Source organism: Primulina tabacum, chromosome 16 (genome assembly GCF_025594145.1).
Source record: "Primulina tabacum isolate GXHZ01 chromosome 16, ASM2559414v2, whole genome shotgun sequence".
NCBI lineage: Eukaryota > Viridiplantae > Streptophyta > Magnoliopsida > Lamiales > Gesneriaceae > Primulina > Primulina tabacum.
Window position 1 is genome coordinate 29,623,323 of NC_134565.1, and position 20,338 is coordinate 29,643,660.

The 20,338-nt window shown below is 32.0% G+C and overlaps 3 protein-coding genes across 7 annotated transcripts; all 3 read right to left on the reverse strand.

Moving 5' to 3' along the window:
* Nucleotides 1–307: 307 nt before the first annotated feature.
* LOC142529829 (putative cytochrome c oxidase subunit 5C-1) lies at nucleotides 308–1,817 on the reverse strand. 2 transcript variants are annotated; one of them, XM_075635483.1, is made up of 3 exons: nucleotides 1,744–1,817; nucleotides 1,605–1,665; nucleotides 308–771 (listed from the first exon to the last, which is right to left on the reverse strand). In XM_075635483.1, exon 3 carries the CDS (start codon nucleotides 741–743, stop codon nucleotides 549–551), a length of 195 nt encoding a protein of 64 aa, XP_075491598.1. In that variant the 5' UTR covers nucleotides 744–771; nucleotides 1,605–1,665; nucleotides 1,744–1,817; the 3' UTR covers nucleotides 308–548. The 2 variants fall into 2 exon arrangements, with proteins under 2 accessions (XP_075491598.1, XP_075491599.1); XM_075635484.1 differs by lacking the exon at nucleotides 1,744–1,817 and having other exon boundaries at nucleotides 308–784.
* A 2,771-nt stretch (nucleotides 1,818–4,588) lies between these two features.
* On the reverse strand, nucleotides 4,589–8,481 carry LOC142529828 (putative protein S-acyltransferase 1). Of its 2 annotated transcripts, none has more exons than XM_075635481.1 (6): nucleotides 8,067–8,481; nucleotides 7,007–7,186; nucleotides 6,612–6,917; nucleotides 5,795–6,016; nucleotides 5,096–5,539; nucleotides 4,589–4,959 (listed from the first exon to the last, which is right to left on the reverse strand). In XM_075635481.1, the coding sequence occupies exons 1-6, from the start codon at nucleotides 8,163–8,165 to the stop codon at nucleotides 4,939–4,941; spliced, it is 1,272 nt and encodes a 423-aa protein (XP_075491596.1). In that variant the 5' UTR covers nucleotides 8,166–8,481; the 3' UTR covers nucleotides 4,589–4,938. The 2 variants fall into 2 exon arrangements, with proteins under 2 accessions (XP_075491596.1, XP_075491597.1); XM_075635482.1 differs by having other exon boundaries at nucleotides 5,089–5,539; nucleotides 8,067–8,479.
* A 3,924-nt stretch (nucleotides 8,482–12,405) lies between these two features.
* On the reverse strand, nucleotides 12,406–16,412 carry LOC142528720 (histone-lysine N-methyltransferase, H3 lysine-9 specific SUVH1-like). 3 transcript variants are annotated; one of them, XM_075633834.1, is made up of 4 exons: nucleotides 16,262–16,412; nucleotides 15,848–15,897; nucleotides 13,494–15,761; nucleotides 12,406–12,755 (listed from the first exon to the last, which is right to left on the reverse strand). In XM_075633834.1, exon 3 carries the CDS (start codon nucleotides 15,664–15,666, stop codon nucleotides 13,546–13,548), a length of 2,121 nt encoding a protein of 706 aa, XP_075489949.1. In that variant the 5' UTR covers nucleotides 15,667–15,761; nucleotides 15,848–15,897; nucleotides 16,262–16,412; the 3' UTR covers nucleotides 12,406–12,755; nucleotides 13,494–13,545. The 3 variants fall into 3 exon arrangements, with proteins under 3 accessions (XP_075489949.1, XP_075489948.1, XP_075489947.1); XM_075633833.1 differs by having other exon boundaries at nucleotides 12,406–12,709; nucleotides 13,494–15,897; XM_075633832.1 differs by having other exon boundaries at nucleotides 13,494–15,897.
* Nucleotides 16,413–20,338: the final 3,926 nt, after the last annotated feature.

The following is a 20,338-nucleotide window of genomic DNA, read 5'->3' on the forward strand; positions in this document are numbered from 1 at the left end:
AACGAACTGTAGAAACATGTGCCTATACAGAATGCTAGCACACACAATTAAATAGATGATGTATTTGAAATTTTCCCGATATAAAGGCCCAAACAATTAAATGTGGTTGAATTATAGATTTGAAACATATTGCTTCAAATCCCTCAATCCATTGATTTTTAAATAACATAAATCATTCAAGTTAATCACGATCAAAGAAATTAGCATGGCATTGCCGCATGACTTGCCATACCAATGAATTGCTATTCAAACATCGAGGACTAAATAACAAACCACAAACATACAGTCAGCACATACTCAGTTGTAATATTTGAAAGCACTGGTATCCATAAATCTTTCCAGCATAAATCAGGTTCAGCAGCCAAAAGCAAGACAACAGAGACCAGAAAACTTAAGTATTCGCAGGAGATTGAATAAATGGTCTGCAATTATTGACATGAAATCCAAACTAAACAAGCCCAATTCTGATCAAAGAGCCAAAGCAATGGAAATTCTGATCAGCATTACACCAGTATGGGTGGCAATAACCAAGAAAAATTGCAGAAGTTTTATTCTTCTGCAGCGACAACAGTGACCTCGCCTTTATCCAATAAGTCATAGAATGCCCTCGTCTTTCTTTGCTCGTTCCAATGGTGCATCTTCCAAAGACTGCCTGCAGCAAGGCCAAGTGCAGTTGCTATGAGTATCTCCTTCACCACGCTTGGTCCTTTCAGAGTGACATGAGCAACCCTAGAGCCAGCCATTTAACTTGCTAATAGAGGTGTACAAATCCTGATTTCACAAACTTTTGTAATTTCAGAAACATAATATCGGAGGGATTTACATAAATGAAAAGACTACATTTCAACATGAAACGAGGTAAATATATTCTAAAATCTAAATTCAGCAAAATATCACAAGACATTATCAAAGTCGGTACGATGATGCTGGCATTCCCAGCGGAGGAGTGAAATATTGTTGAACTGAACCAACACACTTTGTTATCTAATGGTGCAATTACAATTTCTAGAATAAAGAAAGCCACAAGTTGAACACCTAATTCATCTGAAAAATTAAATAACTTCTGCACAGAGGAAAAATGGATGGAAAACATATGTTTATGGCATATAAAAATAAATAAAGGCTCTGTATTTGATCCATGTAGAAGCTCAAAAATCCAGCGACCTTATTTAATCCAGCATCCATGAGACACTATTCTAGAATTCTACCTTGGTTTTTCTTAGCATTTACAAAGAGTTGATAAAGATGTGCGAAAGCTAATCTTATGAAATTCTCAACTAGTTAATTAACACAATGAAAGGAACAATTTTTTGTCCCTGTTCACCAAAACACAACCAAACCAAGAACGCAGAAATCAAATTACAAAACTACAAATTCATCCAATCAAAATGCAAAAAAGGTAATAATGTGAGGAAATTCGAACCCAAATACCATACAACATAGGATTAATATATATAACCGCGACCCAATAAAATCACAATATCAAATTCAGAGCCGTGATCAAATATTAGCTCTTTCTTAAAATCAACTTTCCAGAATCCTATAAGAATCTTAAAAATTCACACAAAAATAAACAAATCGAAAAATGAAAGGGAAATCCATACCTAGAATGAAGCTCAACTTCTAAACTTCTATCAAATTTCGAGACGCTAAGATCCGTATAACCTGCACTGAAAAATTGGAAGATGAGAAATCGTTTCAGAAAAACAAAAATCGGATCGGGTGTGTGTGAGAGAGATTTACCCTAACGAGTTTGCGAAATGGAACATCAGCAATGAGCTTTGGGTTTTCCATCACTATTTATTTTTTTTTTAGAGAAAATATTTATTTTTTTAAGATAGAAATTATTTATTTAATATTCATGTTATGTACATCAACTATCAAATATTCTTTCGTATCAAATATTGACTGATGAGTTCCTTTATACACATGAGACGATATCATATATCAATTTCAGTAAGATGTGTTAAATCGATTTATATTTTTAATAAAAAATAATATTTTTGACATAAAAATAATTTTTTTTATGAGTTTGGTCAAATCGAATATCTATCTCACAACAATGATCTATGAGATTGTCTCATAAGATTTTTACGTAAAAATAAACATTTTTATAATTACAAATTATTTTATTTATTTGGTACATAGCAACAAAAAATTATATTATTTTTAATGGATGATTGGAAAAAAAAAAGAGTGAAATAAAGTGCACATGCATAGCTATTATACATCATAATATATATATTAACTAATCATTTAATGTTATAAATTATTCTAAATCATCAATTTCATTTCAGTCTAAGATAGACAACATAGTGAGTTATTGCGTGAAATTAAAATTTTTTTCTATCAATTTTAAAAAGATTAATGTTATTTGCCTTCTAAACGTTGTGACTACATTCTATTTTGAATTCTTATATTACAAATAAACAAATTTAAACTTTTATCAATTCTTTTAATTTATGAAAAAAATGAATAATCTTCAAACCATCGCTCAATTTTGGTATTTGTTTATATGTAAAGTTTTAATATTAGGGTTCTATATATTGTTAGTCGAGACGAATGAATATTATAAAAATAATAAAATTTCAAAATTTCTAAGCAATTCATTCTAAATATTTTTTATTTCCCTACATTTATTTTTAAATTAGTGATGTTATTGCAATTATTTATTTATCAATTTGAGTTTGATTTTTATATGAAATCATTATTTTAGTTATAAATATACATCTGTGGTGAAACTTTTTTACAAAAGTGCGAACTTGGATATTAAAAGTGTATATTTTATTTTAAAAATATAGATTTTTTAAAAAAATTATCATGCAACATAATTCACTTTGTTATTTATCCAAAGAATAGGTCTCTTGTGATACGTTCTCACGAATCTTTATCTGTGAGACGGATCAGCCCTACCGATATTCACAATAAAAAGTAATACTTGATGTTGTCCGGGTAAATCGGGGAGCAAAGTCGGAGTGATCCACCGGATGGTGATATAATGTTTAAGGAAAATGAGTAAGGAAATGATATATCTTGTGAGAAAAATATATCTCTGTAATTTTGTGCTTCTACCGTGACATGCAAACAATGAAATGAACTCGTGAATGAGCGCCAGAGAAGTGTCTGGCGTATCAACTCCGATGCTTAAGTTAGCAGGTGAAGAAGAAAGGTGAAATGACTTGTATATGTGTGAATATACGTGAATGTTTGAGAATTCAATATTCCAGCCTCTGTAAATGAGAAATGTACCTGCTATTTATAGGAGAAAATTCCATAATTACCATGTTTTCAGTGCTCACCTGCTAAGTATGGCAAGGCGGCTGCCCATACCCTGCTTCTGATGACTTCTCTGACACGCCAAACCTATGTCGTTCTAACATGAATGATTGTCAACCATGAGGTAGCTCATACTGATGCACTCGAGTGTGGCACGCTTCTCGAGATAGTCCGGGTAAAAAGTTCCCGGGAACTTGTATGAGAGCCCGTGCTCTTGACTGCCCCGGTAGAAAATATCCCGGGTGATCCCATACCCGGCTGATGAAGAAAGTGATATGTATATTGATTTTGTTTTGGGCTATCCATTTAGTTTATCGAGTCATCCATGACCCGGGCTTCTATGAGAGTAACAATACTCTTAACATAACAAGTAATACATTTTCATGGATGACCCAAATAAAAGACTCGTCTCACAAAATACGACTCGTGAGACCGTCTCACGTAAGTTTTTGTCTTATCCGAAAAGTGAAACCGAATTGATTACATAGAATAGTTTATAATTTTAAATGATTAGTTAATATTACGGTGTATAACATTAAAGTTATACAATTTATTTTAACATTTTTTTCAATTATCCATTTAAAATATAAGATTTTTTTTATTTTAATGTACCAAATAATAAATATAATTTTTTTACCAAAATTAAAATTAGTAGCCGTCTAAAAATTATGTTTTAGAATTTTTTTATTTTATGGTGGAACTAAAAAGGAACATTAAGTTTTTGTCCATTTTTTATTCCCATTTCTATTTAATGAAATTAATATCGTGTCATCTTTATCTAAAATCATAATAATAATTTAACATTGGGTAAAATCACACAGGCTGGCCCCATTGTCCTGATCCTGAAATAGCCATTCCCCAGTAAGTAAGCTAGCAGGCTGTGCTATCCATTCTTGGACAACCTCAGAGTAGTCGAGTTAGACATGCAGGGTAGTTCGGCTTGGCGAGCCCCCAACTTTTGAACTCCGATAGCTAAGCATGCAGGTCATGATATTTATTTCAAGCCAGGCGAACCCCCAAAATATGCATGGTGGCTCGGCTCTTCAATGTGACAGGAATCACAAAAGTAAGACAAAATCCCAAGAGGTTAGAAGATCATCATAGAATCTTTGCTCGGGCGTCAAGCCAAGCTCTTATGCCGGGCGACCTAAGCGAGTTGATTCGAAGGATAGAACTCAGTTCCTAGCCGAATATGCAAATCAAGAAAGTTGCATATGATTTGTATTAAGGATGCAATATCTATCAGTGGGAACATCCAACTTTGATCTCTCCCTTTTCTTTAAAAAATTGTATTTGATTCAAGAGAGTAGTATTCAGTAAAGTTGTGATAATACAATCTTCAATATGTAAATATATACACACATAATTATGTGGCAAAATAAAACCAAACTTTCCCCCCTATTTTCATGGTTGGACACAAAGAACAAATCCTACTCGACAACACCACAAAATATTAAATAAAATCGAAAGGAAAGAACAAAGGAAGAAAACAAGGACAGATCTAATTTGGCGCAACAGTTTGAGAAGAAATTACATACATCTTTCTAATATTCACAACATACATTTATATTCGTCCCAAAATCTTGGTCACTTCCTCTTTGATTCCATTCGTGAAGAGAAGAGGATTACATACGATACTCAGCCTTTCGCTACATAAATCCTTCAAACTTCCACAATATGGTCCTGCAAAAAGGATCACAAATTCACAACTTGTTCATAAAGAAATATAAACATTACTCTCCGAATACAATTACTGGCTTCTCGAATAAAGTTCTAACTATGATGATAACGATAAACCGGGAATGAACTCACGTTATACCCGAAGCACAGCTGATGAAGTTCTTTGTGAGCTATTTTCTGTCCCATCATCCTCATCGGCATTACTGTCTCTGCCACAGTCTCCTTCTTGAGCCATGGGAAAGAAAAAGGGATCGGTAACGATTTTCCCTCCTCGGTCCTTCTTTAAGCTGTCTTCGATTCCTTTATAATCAAGATTCTGCAAAAGATCCGGATATGGTTTACCATCTTTTCCAAGAATGCCGGCTTCTATATTCATCTTCCCATTTGATTTCATGATGTCGCCACAGAATTTCTTTGTTATGGACTCTAAAATAGAGTCGTCTTCTTCGGTCACCCATTCCCGGAAGTTTACCAGAGAAGGTACCGTCTTGGAGAAAAATATTTCCTTGAGGTTCTTGATCATTCCTCGATTATATGGATTTTCCTTCTTATCATAACGATAACGAAAGTTTTCATATGTTGTCTGTGAGTTGTTGAGACGATGCTTTAGAATGTGTACAAACCATGGAAATAACAATATGCATGGATGTTTCATCTGTTAAATCTTGAAACGGCATTTTAGAACTCATTTATCGAAAATGGAACATGTAAATGGACTACTGTAGTTTCACAATAAATCACAAGAGCATTTTAGGCAGGCAAAAATCTTCAGTAATTTAAGTATCAAGTAACTTCCACAATATGATTTAGCCCTCGGTTAAAATGAAAAGAGGCAAACCTGGTTGGTGCAGATGAGATAAAAATGGAATACGCTTAGGCCACCAACAAACCACACCGCAATGAAGCAGTAGATTATAAGAGCAACTGACACGATATCCCTCGACATGCTAGTCCAAATGCGACCCGGTTGTTCAAGGAGATGTAACAAAGAAAATGTGAAAACGTATATGCACAAGATTGTTGAAGATGACACGAACATGATAAAAATCCGGTAGTTGCGCTGCATCAAATCAGCATAAAAAGGGAAGCGTAAGACAGTTCTACGACAAAATGGAGATGACCTAGCACAAAGTTCATAAGTGAAACCAATACAATGGGCTTCACCATCAATTATTGCATATCTACATTTACTTTGCAACATTAAAGAAAAAAATTTCAGGATAAATATGAGTTTGAACTATTTTATTCAATTGTTTGCGAGCTTTGATGTTTTATTTAGTATTTTATAAATGTACTTAAAATTAACAGTGCTCGACCCATTGTTTGAGCTTCTTACTTGATAGAGCTCGATTATTAATATCAAGCCAAACAAATCAAGCTCAGATTTGAGCTCTGCATTGAGTCGAACTCAAATAAATTATCATTTTCAAGCTTCTAGTAGAACATCTAGTTAGATTAAATTGTAGGAGGTCGAGTTCAAATATAAAAGATTAATTACTATTTGGCAAGATTTGGTTCATTTGCACCTCTGCATGTGGGGTACTATGAGGTTGTGGGTTATTCATAGCTGAAAACAAAAAGTCCATCAGCAGTCCACCACTAGATGGAATATTATTTAAAGAAACCAACAGGTTTAAAACATAAAAGTAACTTACAACACCAATACATTGGCCCACCCATGGACAATGGTGATCGAACCTCTGGACACAGTTGTTGCAGATTGAGCAATGAGATGAACGTGGGGGACGATACAGCAAACATGTATCACAATACTTCACTTTAACTGTATGGCCATTGATAAAGATATCTTTTGTTCTTGGCAATTTTAAGTCAGGTGTAGCATTGTTAATCCACTCTATAGATGAATTGGAATTCGACAAGCTGTCTGGCTCAGGTGGCCTCGTGTTCCTCGGGATTATTCCAGGATTTCTCGAAGATGTCATGATGAGAAAAGTCAAAACCTGTAAATTCAATCCTATGTTAATAAAGCATGGTACTTTATAAAACCAATACACCATAAATTCTATATAGAATGCTTATGTTTACGCACCAGAAATGTGAGGACAAGTCCAACTATAAATACAATGTGTCCGTACAAGGAATCAACTTCTGGGATCCTTACAAGCATCTTAGTACAGAATGTTAATGCAGGGGCTCCTATTAGGAAGCTAGACAGAAGAAGTGATGCCGCATCAGGACCAAAGATCAACCTCCCTCCACACAAAAATTTCTGAAAGTCGAACGAATCAGTTCACTACTGATTGAGCTATTTTTCAGAAGGGATTAAAAAAAAATTCAAATGAAATCAGCACTTCAAGTAAGATGACAGAACATAATGGGCAAAATACAATTGTGTATGTCATAAAGATCAGATGAGAAGAGAAAATATACGAAAAATAGTAATGCGTTTTCTTCTATTTATGTCTCTCTCGAGATTTTCTTCTTCAGAACACCAAATTCAACACGAGTTGTCAAATATTGTTTAAGAAAATGAAACAACCACAGGTTTGCCCCAGTGTTAAACATACTGATTCAATTTAATTTTGTCATCAAGAACCTCTAAAGATCAACAGACGTAAATTTTATCAAATTTCTTGAAGTTCAGGACAAAAATATAGTTAAATAATCGGAAATTGTACATGTATTCATAAAAAAGGTTTCAACACACACACACACACACACACACACGCACATCATATTTTCTCCGATGTACATAATTCAATCCAAACAAGAATCAGGAGTACAAATAATATTTTTCATGACTGAAAAAAACATAGGATAAGTTCTCAACCTTTTCCACATAGCATCCAACGGTAATAATAATAAAAAAAAAAACCTTTTCCACATAGCAAACATATCAAACAATAAAATCTGACATTGCAAACAAAAACTTGAAAAGAAATTCATTGCAATAACAGAAGTCCAAAAAGGGTTCCATTTTTCAAGAAACCCATTTGAAATCCAACATTTTCTTGCGCCAAAAATTCATAAAAGAACATAAATGGAGAAAAGCCCACATCTGATAATGAAGAATGACAATGCTCACATCCATAATCACACGATAATCAAAACAAAGAAAACATGAAAAATGGTCCAAGAAACACATATACATTTCGACCCTTCCAAACTTGATAAAGCCTTTTCTTGGATTTTGCAGAATCCATGCATTTGGAAGGCAGAACAAAATCTTGATTTTTAGCCCCACCCATCAAAATCTTCTAATCAAATCCTGCAAATTCTCCTTATTTGTTTCTCCAAGTCTCTCCTTTCCTCCCTTGCAAACTATTTCATTGCAAAACAATATCATCCATCACATGGGGAATAAAGGAGATCAAGAATTTGTCAGATGGGCAGGGCTGAATTATGGAGGTGAACAAGAAGAAACACATGAATGTATTTATTTATTTATTTTACAAAATAAATATTGTTTTCTTTACGGTTGGTTTCAAGTTCGAAGGATTCATTCTTGGTATCCGAATTTCTCGCGCTCGCGGATTATATATATAACGAATCCATTAACCGTTCTGTCAAATGTGTATATATATATATATATATATATATATATATCACAAATTAGGGGAAAAAAAAACAACACCTTTTAAGATTTAATTCTGTCTCATATCGAAAGAAAGGATATTTTGCCAATGAGGGATGTCCGAAGTTCGATACCTTTATCGACATTTTTTCGAATTGGATTGTAGTAAAGAGTTTGTTTAATATGATTTATTTAATTAACAAAATTTATAGATTATTATGTTAATCCAAAAAGTTTACTAATACGTTTCAAATGATATCTGCGAGTTTCAATTTGTTAAGATATTTTTACATTTTCACGAGCTTTATGATAAACACATTTGAGATTCTTTTGAAAATCAACACTTGACTATATACATCATATATGTCTCTATCATTGGTTTATTTTTTCATTTTCCCCTAGAAATTCGAGTTCCCAAATGTTGATTATTCATGTATTGTTTGCTTGTGTTTAATTCACTTAGAGAATCGATAACTATATTAAAATAATACCGAACAAGATCAAGAATTGATCATTCTCACCAAATCAAATGTCATGGATGAATTTGACATGAGAAAAAAGGACAGCTTGGGAAGCCTCTTTTACGAGCAACTGAGTGGCTCCGGGAAAAAATGAAAATCTCTCGACTTATATATATATATATACACTAGAAAAGTGCACGTGCGTTGCACGTGAACAACTAAACTGCTGAAATATATGAATAAAATTTTGATAATATTTAAATGAATTAAAATAAGGATAGTAGTATTTATCAATTGAAATAAATCAAACCACAAAAATTAAAAATCATGATCATAGACGGTATATGAATCAGAAAAGTTGTCTTATCCACATGGCACATTTTTCAATATGCTTCTTGGTTGATTTTGACAACTCAACAACTCTTTGTCGTAGTTTTTATAATATGCGTATAACTATTTTGGTATACTCAACAAGTATATGATCATCTTTAACTTATTATGTTATTTAGAATCATCATCAAAGATTTGACATGCTTGTAATTTGCTTCTCTATCACGACATTTTTCAGTTTTCTACATTATTTTTATCCGGTAATCTTATATTTCGACTATTTATTATTATTTTTTGAATGATTTTTCAGTTTATGACAACCATCAACTGTAACTCCTAAGAAAAAATTCTTTTAGTCGTGATAGATTTTCACTTGTGAGTAAAAGTATGTATAACCTATATATCCTTCAACAACATAATCAATGAATGATGTTGTAATTTCTTCAAACCTCGTGATATTTGTAATATCAATTTTATATATTTAATATCAATATTATTAACATATAGCTATAAGGTTAATAAATTAGAACTGTTTATATATAGCTATTCGGTTAATATATCTACTCAAATTACTATATTAGAACTATTTCTTTGTTTAATTTGACGCAATTCAGGAAAGTCATCTCGTTAGTTATTTTTTTAGAAGCTTTGGAACGATGATTGCGTTCGTCATATCATGGGGATAATATAGTTTCATTCTCATTTGTTGTTTCTAGAACATAATATTATATTATTTATTGAAACAAAACAAATGTTATTCTATCGAGTTTACATTTTGTTTATAATATTTTATATCTTGTGGAACGACATATAAAATTAATTATTGTATTTTAAAAATTTTGAGAAGAGACATGAATAACATAATTAAGATGCAAATGAGATAATAAATATCATTCAAATATATATAAAAGTATTTGTTTTATTCAATATCTCATCTAATAATACAACTGTTTAGATTTCATAAGCATTTTATGATAGTCAAAATTAATTTGATGAAATGTTGTAGAATTTTATTTGCATTTCACTATTTGGCTAAGTGAATGTATTTGGCGAGAAGTTTTCAATACTATCATTTTATATCTTATGAATTAGCTGATTAGTCACTTTGACTAAAAAAAAAAGACAAAAACAACCTCTTAACCACCTCGAAATATATCGAGATGATATTGGATAAAATAAAGTGCAATTGGCTCAATGTCTCAATTTACTAAAAATTCACAAAATTGATCTATTGTGTCCACAAAGCTTTAGAATTATTCTCATACCATTATAAATAGAATGAGAATTGTGTACACTTTGTTTTTCATGTGTTTCTTTTTCTGGATGAAGAATTTTTTCTTTTTGAAAACGATTTTATTTTCTTAGAAATATTGACATTTTATATGACATTCATACAACATAATCAACACAAATGACATATAACAATAAAACATGTTAACTCTAGGGTAAAAAACCCATCTCATTGCAAGAATACTAAATGACAAAAGAATCATATTATTTAGTAATATTTATTTAGCAGCATATATAAAAAAATTGACCAAATGGCTTAAAAATAGTGTTTGAAATCAGTTACATACAAACATTTCTCTCAATCACATATCTCAATTGACACATAAAGAGTCTGAAAATATCTCTATTCTAAATGGGAGAAAGAATTTTTATATGAACTTAATATTTATTAATAATTTATTTTTATTCAATCCGTCTCATCTCCCTTCGTCTTCCAATTATTATCTATCACTAATATGATAGAGATTTTCATAAATTTGACGGCAATAAATTTAAGAAATTAAAATTAAATTAAAATAATAATTATTTTGATTGAGTTAATTACACTATTAATGATCATTTTATACTAATATAAAAAATGACTTAAATAACATCATGAATATGATGAATATTGTAAAACAAAAAATTGGTAAAATAGTAAGCTCACAATTGAAAGTCATATATTTAATAGATATTATTAATAGATAATATATTATTTAAGGATATTTTTTTAGTATCATATATCGAAATTGATTAAATACTTAATTTTTTTTATTTTTATTGAAATCTATTACATACAAACTTTTTCTCTCAATTATGTATCTATGTTGATACATAAGTAGTTTAAAAATATATCTATTTTAAATGAGAAAAATATGTTTTATATGATTTTAATTTTATTAATGATTTAATTTTATTCAACCTCACTCATCTAGATTCGTCTTCCCATTATTACCTTAATATTCGGAATATTAACAAATTTTTAATTTATAACATTATTATAGTAGTTTTCTATGAATTTGATGTCAATGAATAATTAAAGTTTATTATAGTACTTTTCTATGAATTTGATGTCAATGTATAATTAAAGTAATTAAATTTAAATTTAAAAATAAAATTGAAATAATAAATACCTTAACTAAGTACTCTATTAATAATCATATTAAACTAACGTAGAAAATAATTTAAAAAACCTCATGAACATGACAGATTATAAAACAAACAAAATGGTAAAATAATAATCCTATTAAACTAACGTAGAAAATAATTTAAAGAACCTCATAAACATGATATAAAACAAATAAAATGGTAAAATAGTAAGTTTACAAATGAAAATCATATATTTATAAAAGTAAAATAGATGTAATATTATTATTATTTTTAAATATGTAAATTAAATTAAATTTAAAAGTAAAATCAAATTAATAATTATATTGATTGAATTAAGTAGACTACTAATGATCATATTAAATTAACATAGAAAATTACTTAAAGAACATCATAAACATAACAAATTGTAAATAAATGAAAAGGTAAAATAGATGTAATATTATTATTATTTTTAAATATGTAAATTAAATTAAATTTAAAAGTAAAATCAAATTAATAATTATATTGATTGAACTAAGTAGACTATTAATGATCATATTAAATTAACATAGAAAATTACTTAAAGAACATCATAAACATAACAAATTGTAAATAAATAAAAGGGTAAAATAGTAAGCTCACAATTCAAACTCATATATTTATAATAGTATTAGATATATATATATATATATATATATATATGTTTTTAACTGTTGCAACTCAATCAACTCACCAGATCAAACAAACCTACTGTATGACGGTGGCTAGAGTTTAAAGGGAAGCTTCTAGTATTAAAGATCAATGCCCCAAAGTCAAATTTACAGCTACATTGCTAATATCATCAAACTTGACACAACTAGCAAAATGCGAAAATCAACGGAGTCCAAATCCGAGTCCATATGCTCCCCGTCACGTAACACTTCACCTTTAAATTACAGTGCTAATACTTGAGACAAAATACGAAACACCATCCGGCCATCAAACGAGAATTTTTTTCTTTAAGCTTCACACCTGGAATTACTTTCTACGGGTTGCAATTTCTTGGCAGGTAAATTCACGGAAAACTTACCTGATAGACACAAAAACACCGTTCATCCAGCAGGGGAACATGTGGCCTATATAATTAACAGATGCATTAATCTAGTACAAAGTTGAGTAAATTTTGACTTTTTTCACAGTGCACAGTGATAATATTAGAAAAATGCTAAGGTGGTCTTTTTGACACAGAGAATAAATTTATTTAAGAGTGCAACAAAAAAACCATAACACAAGATAGATTTGGACCTTATATACAAGTGTCACTGTTACACAGGTCGCGTGTAAATCACAAGTTGAGTTATAAATGTTTCAGGTAAAATTCGATACCTATATTTCAATGACAGAAGAATCGAAAATCTATGATGCCTTTTATATGGACTCATAATACAATCAGGACGAAGTTACATAATTCTGTTGGAGAATGCAAATTTACAGTTCTAAACAAATAATGCCCATTATTTTCACATTTATGAATTCCAAACATATAATTAATCAAAAAGTTATAGGCTAAAGAATCTAAATATAGTTCGTATACTGAATCTTCGGATGTTTCAATTCCAATATTTTGATGCCGAGTAAAACGAAAGATTATGTAACCTTTTCCTTTGACTATTGCACATGGTGATGTAAAAAAACATGTTGTCTACAGGGAAGAATTAAATCAATTAAAAACTAATAGAAGCTGAAAATCCATGTTTCCTCTACCAAGAAATCAATCATGTCCAAATCAATCAAGTCGTGATGAACAAATAATAATGTTGACGCCGGTGAAATAAGTGACAACAGAGTAAGGTTCAATAAAACAGAAATATCACCTTTATTCCATGGTATGGAGCACCAAAATCCATCCACTCATACTTGGCACCATCAATAGAAGTATCCTCGGCACCTCTCGGATCCACACAAACACTTTTTCTTTCCTTTATCCCCTTTTTCGGATGGAACCAGTCCATAATCATAAGTTAGCTCTTGCATTGGAGGAATATGTCGGATGGCAAAGAATGCAACATGGAGATATGAGTCATTGTTTCGTTCACGTAAAACTGGCTGCCAGAACACATTTGGCGAACAGCTATGGTTCATGAAACGAGCTACATTTCCGCAATTCTTTCCACTTATAACAAGCGGGAATGGGGCCTTATTATAACCAGCAGAACTGTCTCGTATAAGCTCTAATGGCTCAAAGTAGCGTGTGGAATCAAAGATATAACTATTATCATTTTCACTTCCAAAATCACTGGTATCACTGATTACATCCCCAGCATATTCACAAATGAAAGCTCCCACACGAATAGGATCCCAAGACCTCAGTCCCCAACCACTGTTCTTTGTTTTGAAAACCTCAAGACGAAATTTAATACCAGCTTGAGACATTCGACTCCGGCAATTTGGAGGACAGGCACAAGTCGGTCCACACTCATATATCAAAGATTTGTTAGTTAGAAGAACCCCGGTTGAAGAATACGGAAGCAGGCCCTCGTTTCCACGATTACAAGGGCAGTTGGTATCACCTGGCTGGCATCCACCCAAGCAGTGGCAACCAGAAGAGGGTTTAGATGTCAAAAAGGGCTTGGAGTATCTCAGAGTAGAAATATACGAGAAATGGGCCGGGCCCTTTTCATTATCAACGTCATTCACAAGAGTGACAGGCTGACTCTCGGCACCCGAAGTCAGATCTGGAAGAATCACACCCTTAGGCCTAGTAAATCCATCCTTCCACTGCTGAATTGACTTCCACACAGAATAAGCTTCTGGCTGCCCCGGAACTCTGACCAACTTATATTTGAAAACATTGCATCCTGACTTGTTTTTTTCCGCCCATGACTCCCGAATCTTGTACAGACCATCATAGATATAGATCTTGCCGGTTGACAGAGAATCTTTTATACCCCTTATAACCCTTACATCATTGGCACGATGTAAACTCTTTTCAAGAGCCAAATTTCCCCTTTCAAGCTTCTGATCAAACATTTGCCCGTCTGGCCTCTGCACTCCACCCTGACCACTGTAAATCAACACATCTACGCCATCCCCCTCATCATCATATCCCCCAGATGAAACTATACTGACAGCGACAGGCTCTTCATCTACGGTAACTCTAACGCTCAAATAATCTATTCCAGCCATACTTTGGGAATGTAGACCAGCAATGCAGAGTTCCATTCTGAAAAAGAATACATCGCCAACTTCAATTCCAGGTACATGCCCGATCCTCTTAGTGCTATTTGTTCGAATCCCTTTCGCCATCAAAAATTTGCCTGCCTTCAGGTCAGGACGTTTAGCAATCGCTGTTGCCAAGTCACTCGCTTCTTCGAGCTGAGTAAGCTTTCTCCTTAATAAACTAAAAACCAGGAGTATGGTTCTAACAGTCTCCATGTCACCATTAGATCTTCTAAAGTCATCAAACTCATGAAGCTTAAATGGTGTCAAGAAGCTATAAACTAGAGATTCCACATCAAAGCCATCACTGTTCCTGGCCCCTCTCCTCCTCGCCCTGCCACTTCTCAACTCTGAGTTGCTGCCATTCTCTGCATCATTGGCATGTGCACTAGGTCCACTAGGATATTGGTCATTCTGTGAGTCATTATACTCATCATCCACCACAACAACATATTTCTGAGAATTGAAGGACCTCTTAGGCTTCCCACGGCGGCCTTGGGCTCGGGGTGTTGGGCTCATATATGAATTAAGTGGAACAGGAGCTGGTATAGGGCCATCGGAACCTAAATTATCTTGGTATTGGGCAGCAGAAGGAGTTTGTTGAGAACTATTGGGAATCAGAAAAGGGTAAAATGGTCGGACTCCAGGTGGAAATGGGCCTGAGGGTGGAAAACAAGAAAAGGGTGCTGGGTGGACTGAACCTGAAGACACATTGGGTGTGTTCGGGAAAATTGGGACGAGGCACTGCAATGGCCTCACATCCAACACCCTGGTTTTATCAATTGACACAGGAAGAGAACTTGGCTCCGAACCAAAACCCTGCTCCATCGATTCAGAATGCAGAACTCCCTATATAATAGCGCTAACCCTAAAATTTTAAGTTAAACTGCGCGCACTGAAATCCACAGAAACTTCTCGATGAACTGTCAAAATGCACAAAACGAAAAAACCTAATCTTTTTCAACTGAGAAATATTAGTCATTAAATGGTCAAAAACCAAACTAATCACTTCATATTTCCAGGAAAAAACATAGTGCAGCGCTTATACGAATCTGCCCCCTGCAAAATGCAAAAGGATGTAATCATTTATTGGAATGAAAATTTCAATAAAAATCAAATCTTGGTGGAAAAGGAACATTGAATCACTAAATCCCGAAAAGAACCACCCGTCGCACAGTACACATGCAAAGCTACGAATTCGAGAACCCAATTGAGAAACGAAGGAAAAAAACAAAAAATTTCAGTCCCGACATCTCTCAAGGGGTCCAAGAAACCTCAAAAACAGTAGAGTGAACTGCGAAGAACACAAAGCAAAACACTAAATCGTAAAATGTAAGAAATCAGAAACAAAAACCAAGTTCATTCATCGTACTTCTTCCACATCATGGTCGAACGAACAGTTCTTGACATAAAAATAAATTACCCCTGTGGTTTACGCTTGAGACCGATTGAGTTCTGAGCGAGGGTTTCAAATTCTTCGCATCAGCTGCACTTTGTAATATTTCTCATCGATAACAGCGCACACTTGGAAAGTCATCATATAATATGCACTTCAGATTTTCATTTTTGGTATCCATTTTGTATTAACTGATTTTTTTTTTCTATTTATACAAAGTCAATTTGTTACAATTTAAGACTTTTAGATGCAATAGAAAAAAATTAGTCAATGATTCAATTAAAATTAACATTCAATTCCATATTTATATATATAAAAAAATTCATTTATCTCTTATCTCCCATCATTTTAATTTCAAAAATTGATAATTCTAATTTTTTTAAAAACCAACATTTCAGTTCATTTCATTTCGATTTAAAAAATTGATAATTTTATTTTTTTTAAAAAAAACAACATTTGGTTCTTTTTTTTTACAGCTTCGATATGACAAAAATTTGTGTGATACAGTCTCACATGTCGTATTTTGTGAGACATATATCTTATTTGAGTCATCCATGAAAAAATTATTACTTTTTATGCTAAGAGTATTACTTTTTATTGTAAATATCGGTAGAGTTGACCCGTCTCACAGATAAAGATTCGTGAGACCGTCTCACAAAAGACCTACTACTCTAATATATATATTGAAGTTGAGGATCTTATATTAACCAACTTCTAATTGATTTTATAAAATCTTATTTTAAATTACAATAATACATCATTATATCACTTTATTGATAATTTTTTAATTTACTAAAATATATTTTCTTTTACAATCTTTTAATCATATCTATATTTTTATATTCAATCATGCATTTATTTATGTTTTAAAATTTTAGATTAAAAAAATAATTAGTTTGAAAATAAATTGCATGAGACAATTATTTCAATAACAATGTGTGCACAAGTACTATGTTGATATTTTAATGAAATGTGATTTTTATTTTTTTATATATAGTAATTTATATATATAATAAATAGAGATATATTAGGATTTTTTATCAATATCGATTTATGTATGTTATATTATATATTTTACATTACCAACACAATTGACATTATAATAACATATTATTTAAAGTTTTGTTACTATAATTAATTCTAAAATTCTTATGAGACGATTTCACGGGTCGATTATGTGAAATAGATACTTGATCCGATCCAAATAATAAAAAAAATATTTTTTATGTCAAAAAATTTATTTTTAATTACAAATATAGATAGAGTCAATTAATTTCACAACATAAATACTCATTAATTGATATATGTTTCTTGTATTATAATTATATCATTTTGCTAATCCCGGACCATAACGATGATTACTTAAGTTTATAATATATAGGAACGTGATTTATCGGATCTGGAACTCGAGACATTTATCATCTAAGGACGTCTATGGTAAATGTTACTTAAGTTCTAATTTATTAAATATTAGTGTCTTGGAATAATGATAATTAATTTTTGCATTTTTTTTAATTATGAATGACATCTAAAAATTTAATGGTATAGATAGATAAAAGTTTTTTATAAATTTAAAAGATTTTTTTAAGATGAATAAGATATATTATACCAAAATTAGATTTAGGTTAAAACAGCCTTGCTTTATAGATATGATATCGTTACTGAGAAGCTGTAGAACACCTGCTCCTCATCTGCCCAGCCTACAGTATTAGAAAAACCAGGTCACATCCTTGGATCCCTGAAGCAGTTTTATCAGTTGATGCGATCACATTTGAATATATTTGGAGAGCATTGAAGCAATGGGATGCACAAAATTTGATGAAACACATGGATCAAGCAAAGATGAGTCCAAGATCAAGAGTTTTTTTTTTAATGTAATTTGCCAAAATTGTATTGTTATTTGTTTGATAGGTTGTTAATGTTTCATATTTTTTTAGTTTGGATTCCGGTTTAAACCTTTGAACATTTCTAGCCAATATAGTGTCTCTGTGGTGGTGACGTGTCGGCAATATAGCGTTGACTTATGTAGTGTTATATAAGCATTTATGTGAAAAATGATTGAGGGTGTATGGTTTAGCTTATAAGCTCTAAATATTTGTTTGGTAAAGTTTTTCTTACAATAAATAGAAAGAAAATAGATAATAAGTTTTTGGGAATTTAGTAAGGAAATAAATCAGGTTTATATATAGTTAACAAATTAAACGATAATATATAAGTGCAGTATTTCAAAATGAGATGACATGTATAAGTAAACGCATTGTCACCAAATATCTTGTTAAGTGAAATACAGTGACAGTTCATGGCTCTGAATTGAATATCAAGGGTTAAAGAGATGACTCCCATCAACATTCGTTGTAGCACTTTTTCTCACGTACTCAAGTAGGATCCGTACGTACAATCGATAATTTAATTAGGGGAATTCAAACTTCCGATAAAACATAAAAAACCGAACACTGAATCGAACCGAAAATCGAATTTTATAATTCGGGTATAAATGTTAAAATCGAAATTTATTTTGTTTGGTTTCGGATTATATATGTCAAAACCAAACCGACCGAAAAAACCGAAATTTCATTAAATTAATAGTTTTTTATTATATATTTTTTGAGATGATATCAGTAAATGATGAATTATTTTGAATAATATTTAGTTGATTGTTGTTTATGTAATTCATTTAGACTTTATATTTAAATGTTTTATTAAGAAATCATGTAAAAAAAAAATAACATATTATATTTTACAATATATTTATCTTATTAATTTAAATAATTGTATCAAAACAGAAATAATCAACCGAAATAAGCGAACCATTTCGGTAGAAAACCGAACCGAACCAAAGAAAAATGGTTCGGATATCGGATTATATATTTGTAAAACCGAAAATCGAAAAAACCGAAATAAAAAATCGAAAACCGAACCGACCGATGAACACCCCTACATTTAATAGCCAGGGTGAACTCGCATTTCAGACCGAAATCACGTTGTTCAGATTAGCACTATAACAGGGTGATTTAAACTTGTTGCTCGGTGAACTCAAATTTTCGACCGAATCCACGTTGTCTAGTTGACTCACATTTTCGGCCCGTAGCCGTTTGTCCAGTGGACTAGTAATCCGGTACATAGACCGTTGTCTGGGATTCCAGTCATTTAGTCATTCATTCATTCCGTAATAGTCGATCCGTATCTATTCAAAAATCAATAAATCCATAAATTCAAAATGAGACACAATATGACAAATGAAATGAGAAATGCATGATATGATGCAGTATATATGAATAAATTTGTTGTTTGTGAAGCTTTAGTGTAAATTACATGCCGAATACTAAAAGGGTCGTAGTTGAAGAAAAACCAATAATAAACTTGGTGGTTGAAACCTCACGGTAGAGAAACCTCATATTGATAGCTTACTTTTTAGTCTTGGTGTCAATATCAAACAAATATAATTTCTTATAAATATAATTTGAGTTATTTTACATTGATTAGGATCAGTGTTATAACCTTTTAAGAAATAATTTGTGTACAAAACTTGTAGCGAGTAATTTTGATTAAATCTCTAAAAATTCTTAATAATTCAAAGAAACGTCCAAAAATCACAGCGTATGATAGGTGGAAAGTCATCCATAAAGTGCCTTAATTTCTCAGCAGCATCCCTAGTAATAAGAGGTACAAAGTGACAACCCCTATTAAATCTCCTAACGAACTTAGCCACAGTCATGTCTCCCTGACGGAAAGTCATAAAATCCCTCTTCAGGCGCCCTCGGACGTCGGCAGTAAAATATTTCTCATAGAAAATTTTCTAGAATTGCTCCCAAGTGAGTGTGGCAAAATTGACTCCATGCTTAGCTCCTTCCCACCAAAGAGAAGCGTCGTCTCGCAGCATATACGTAGCACACCTAACTCGGTCGGCATCTTCCATTTTCAGATAACGGAAATGCACCTCAAAAGATCGAATCCAACCCTCAGCAAGCAAATGGGTCGATGGTGCCAGAAAACTCCTTCGGACCCAGCCTCCGAAACTGATCATACATGTCGTGCTATGGCCTCGGAGCATGTTGTTCCTGCTGCTCAAAGAAACGTGTCACGCCCTCTATAACACGAGTAGTA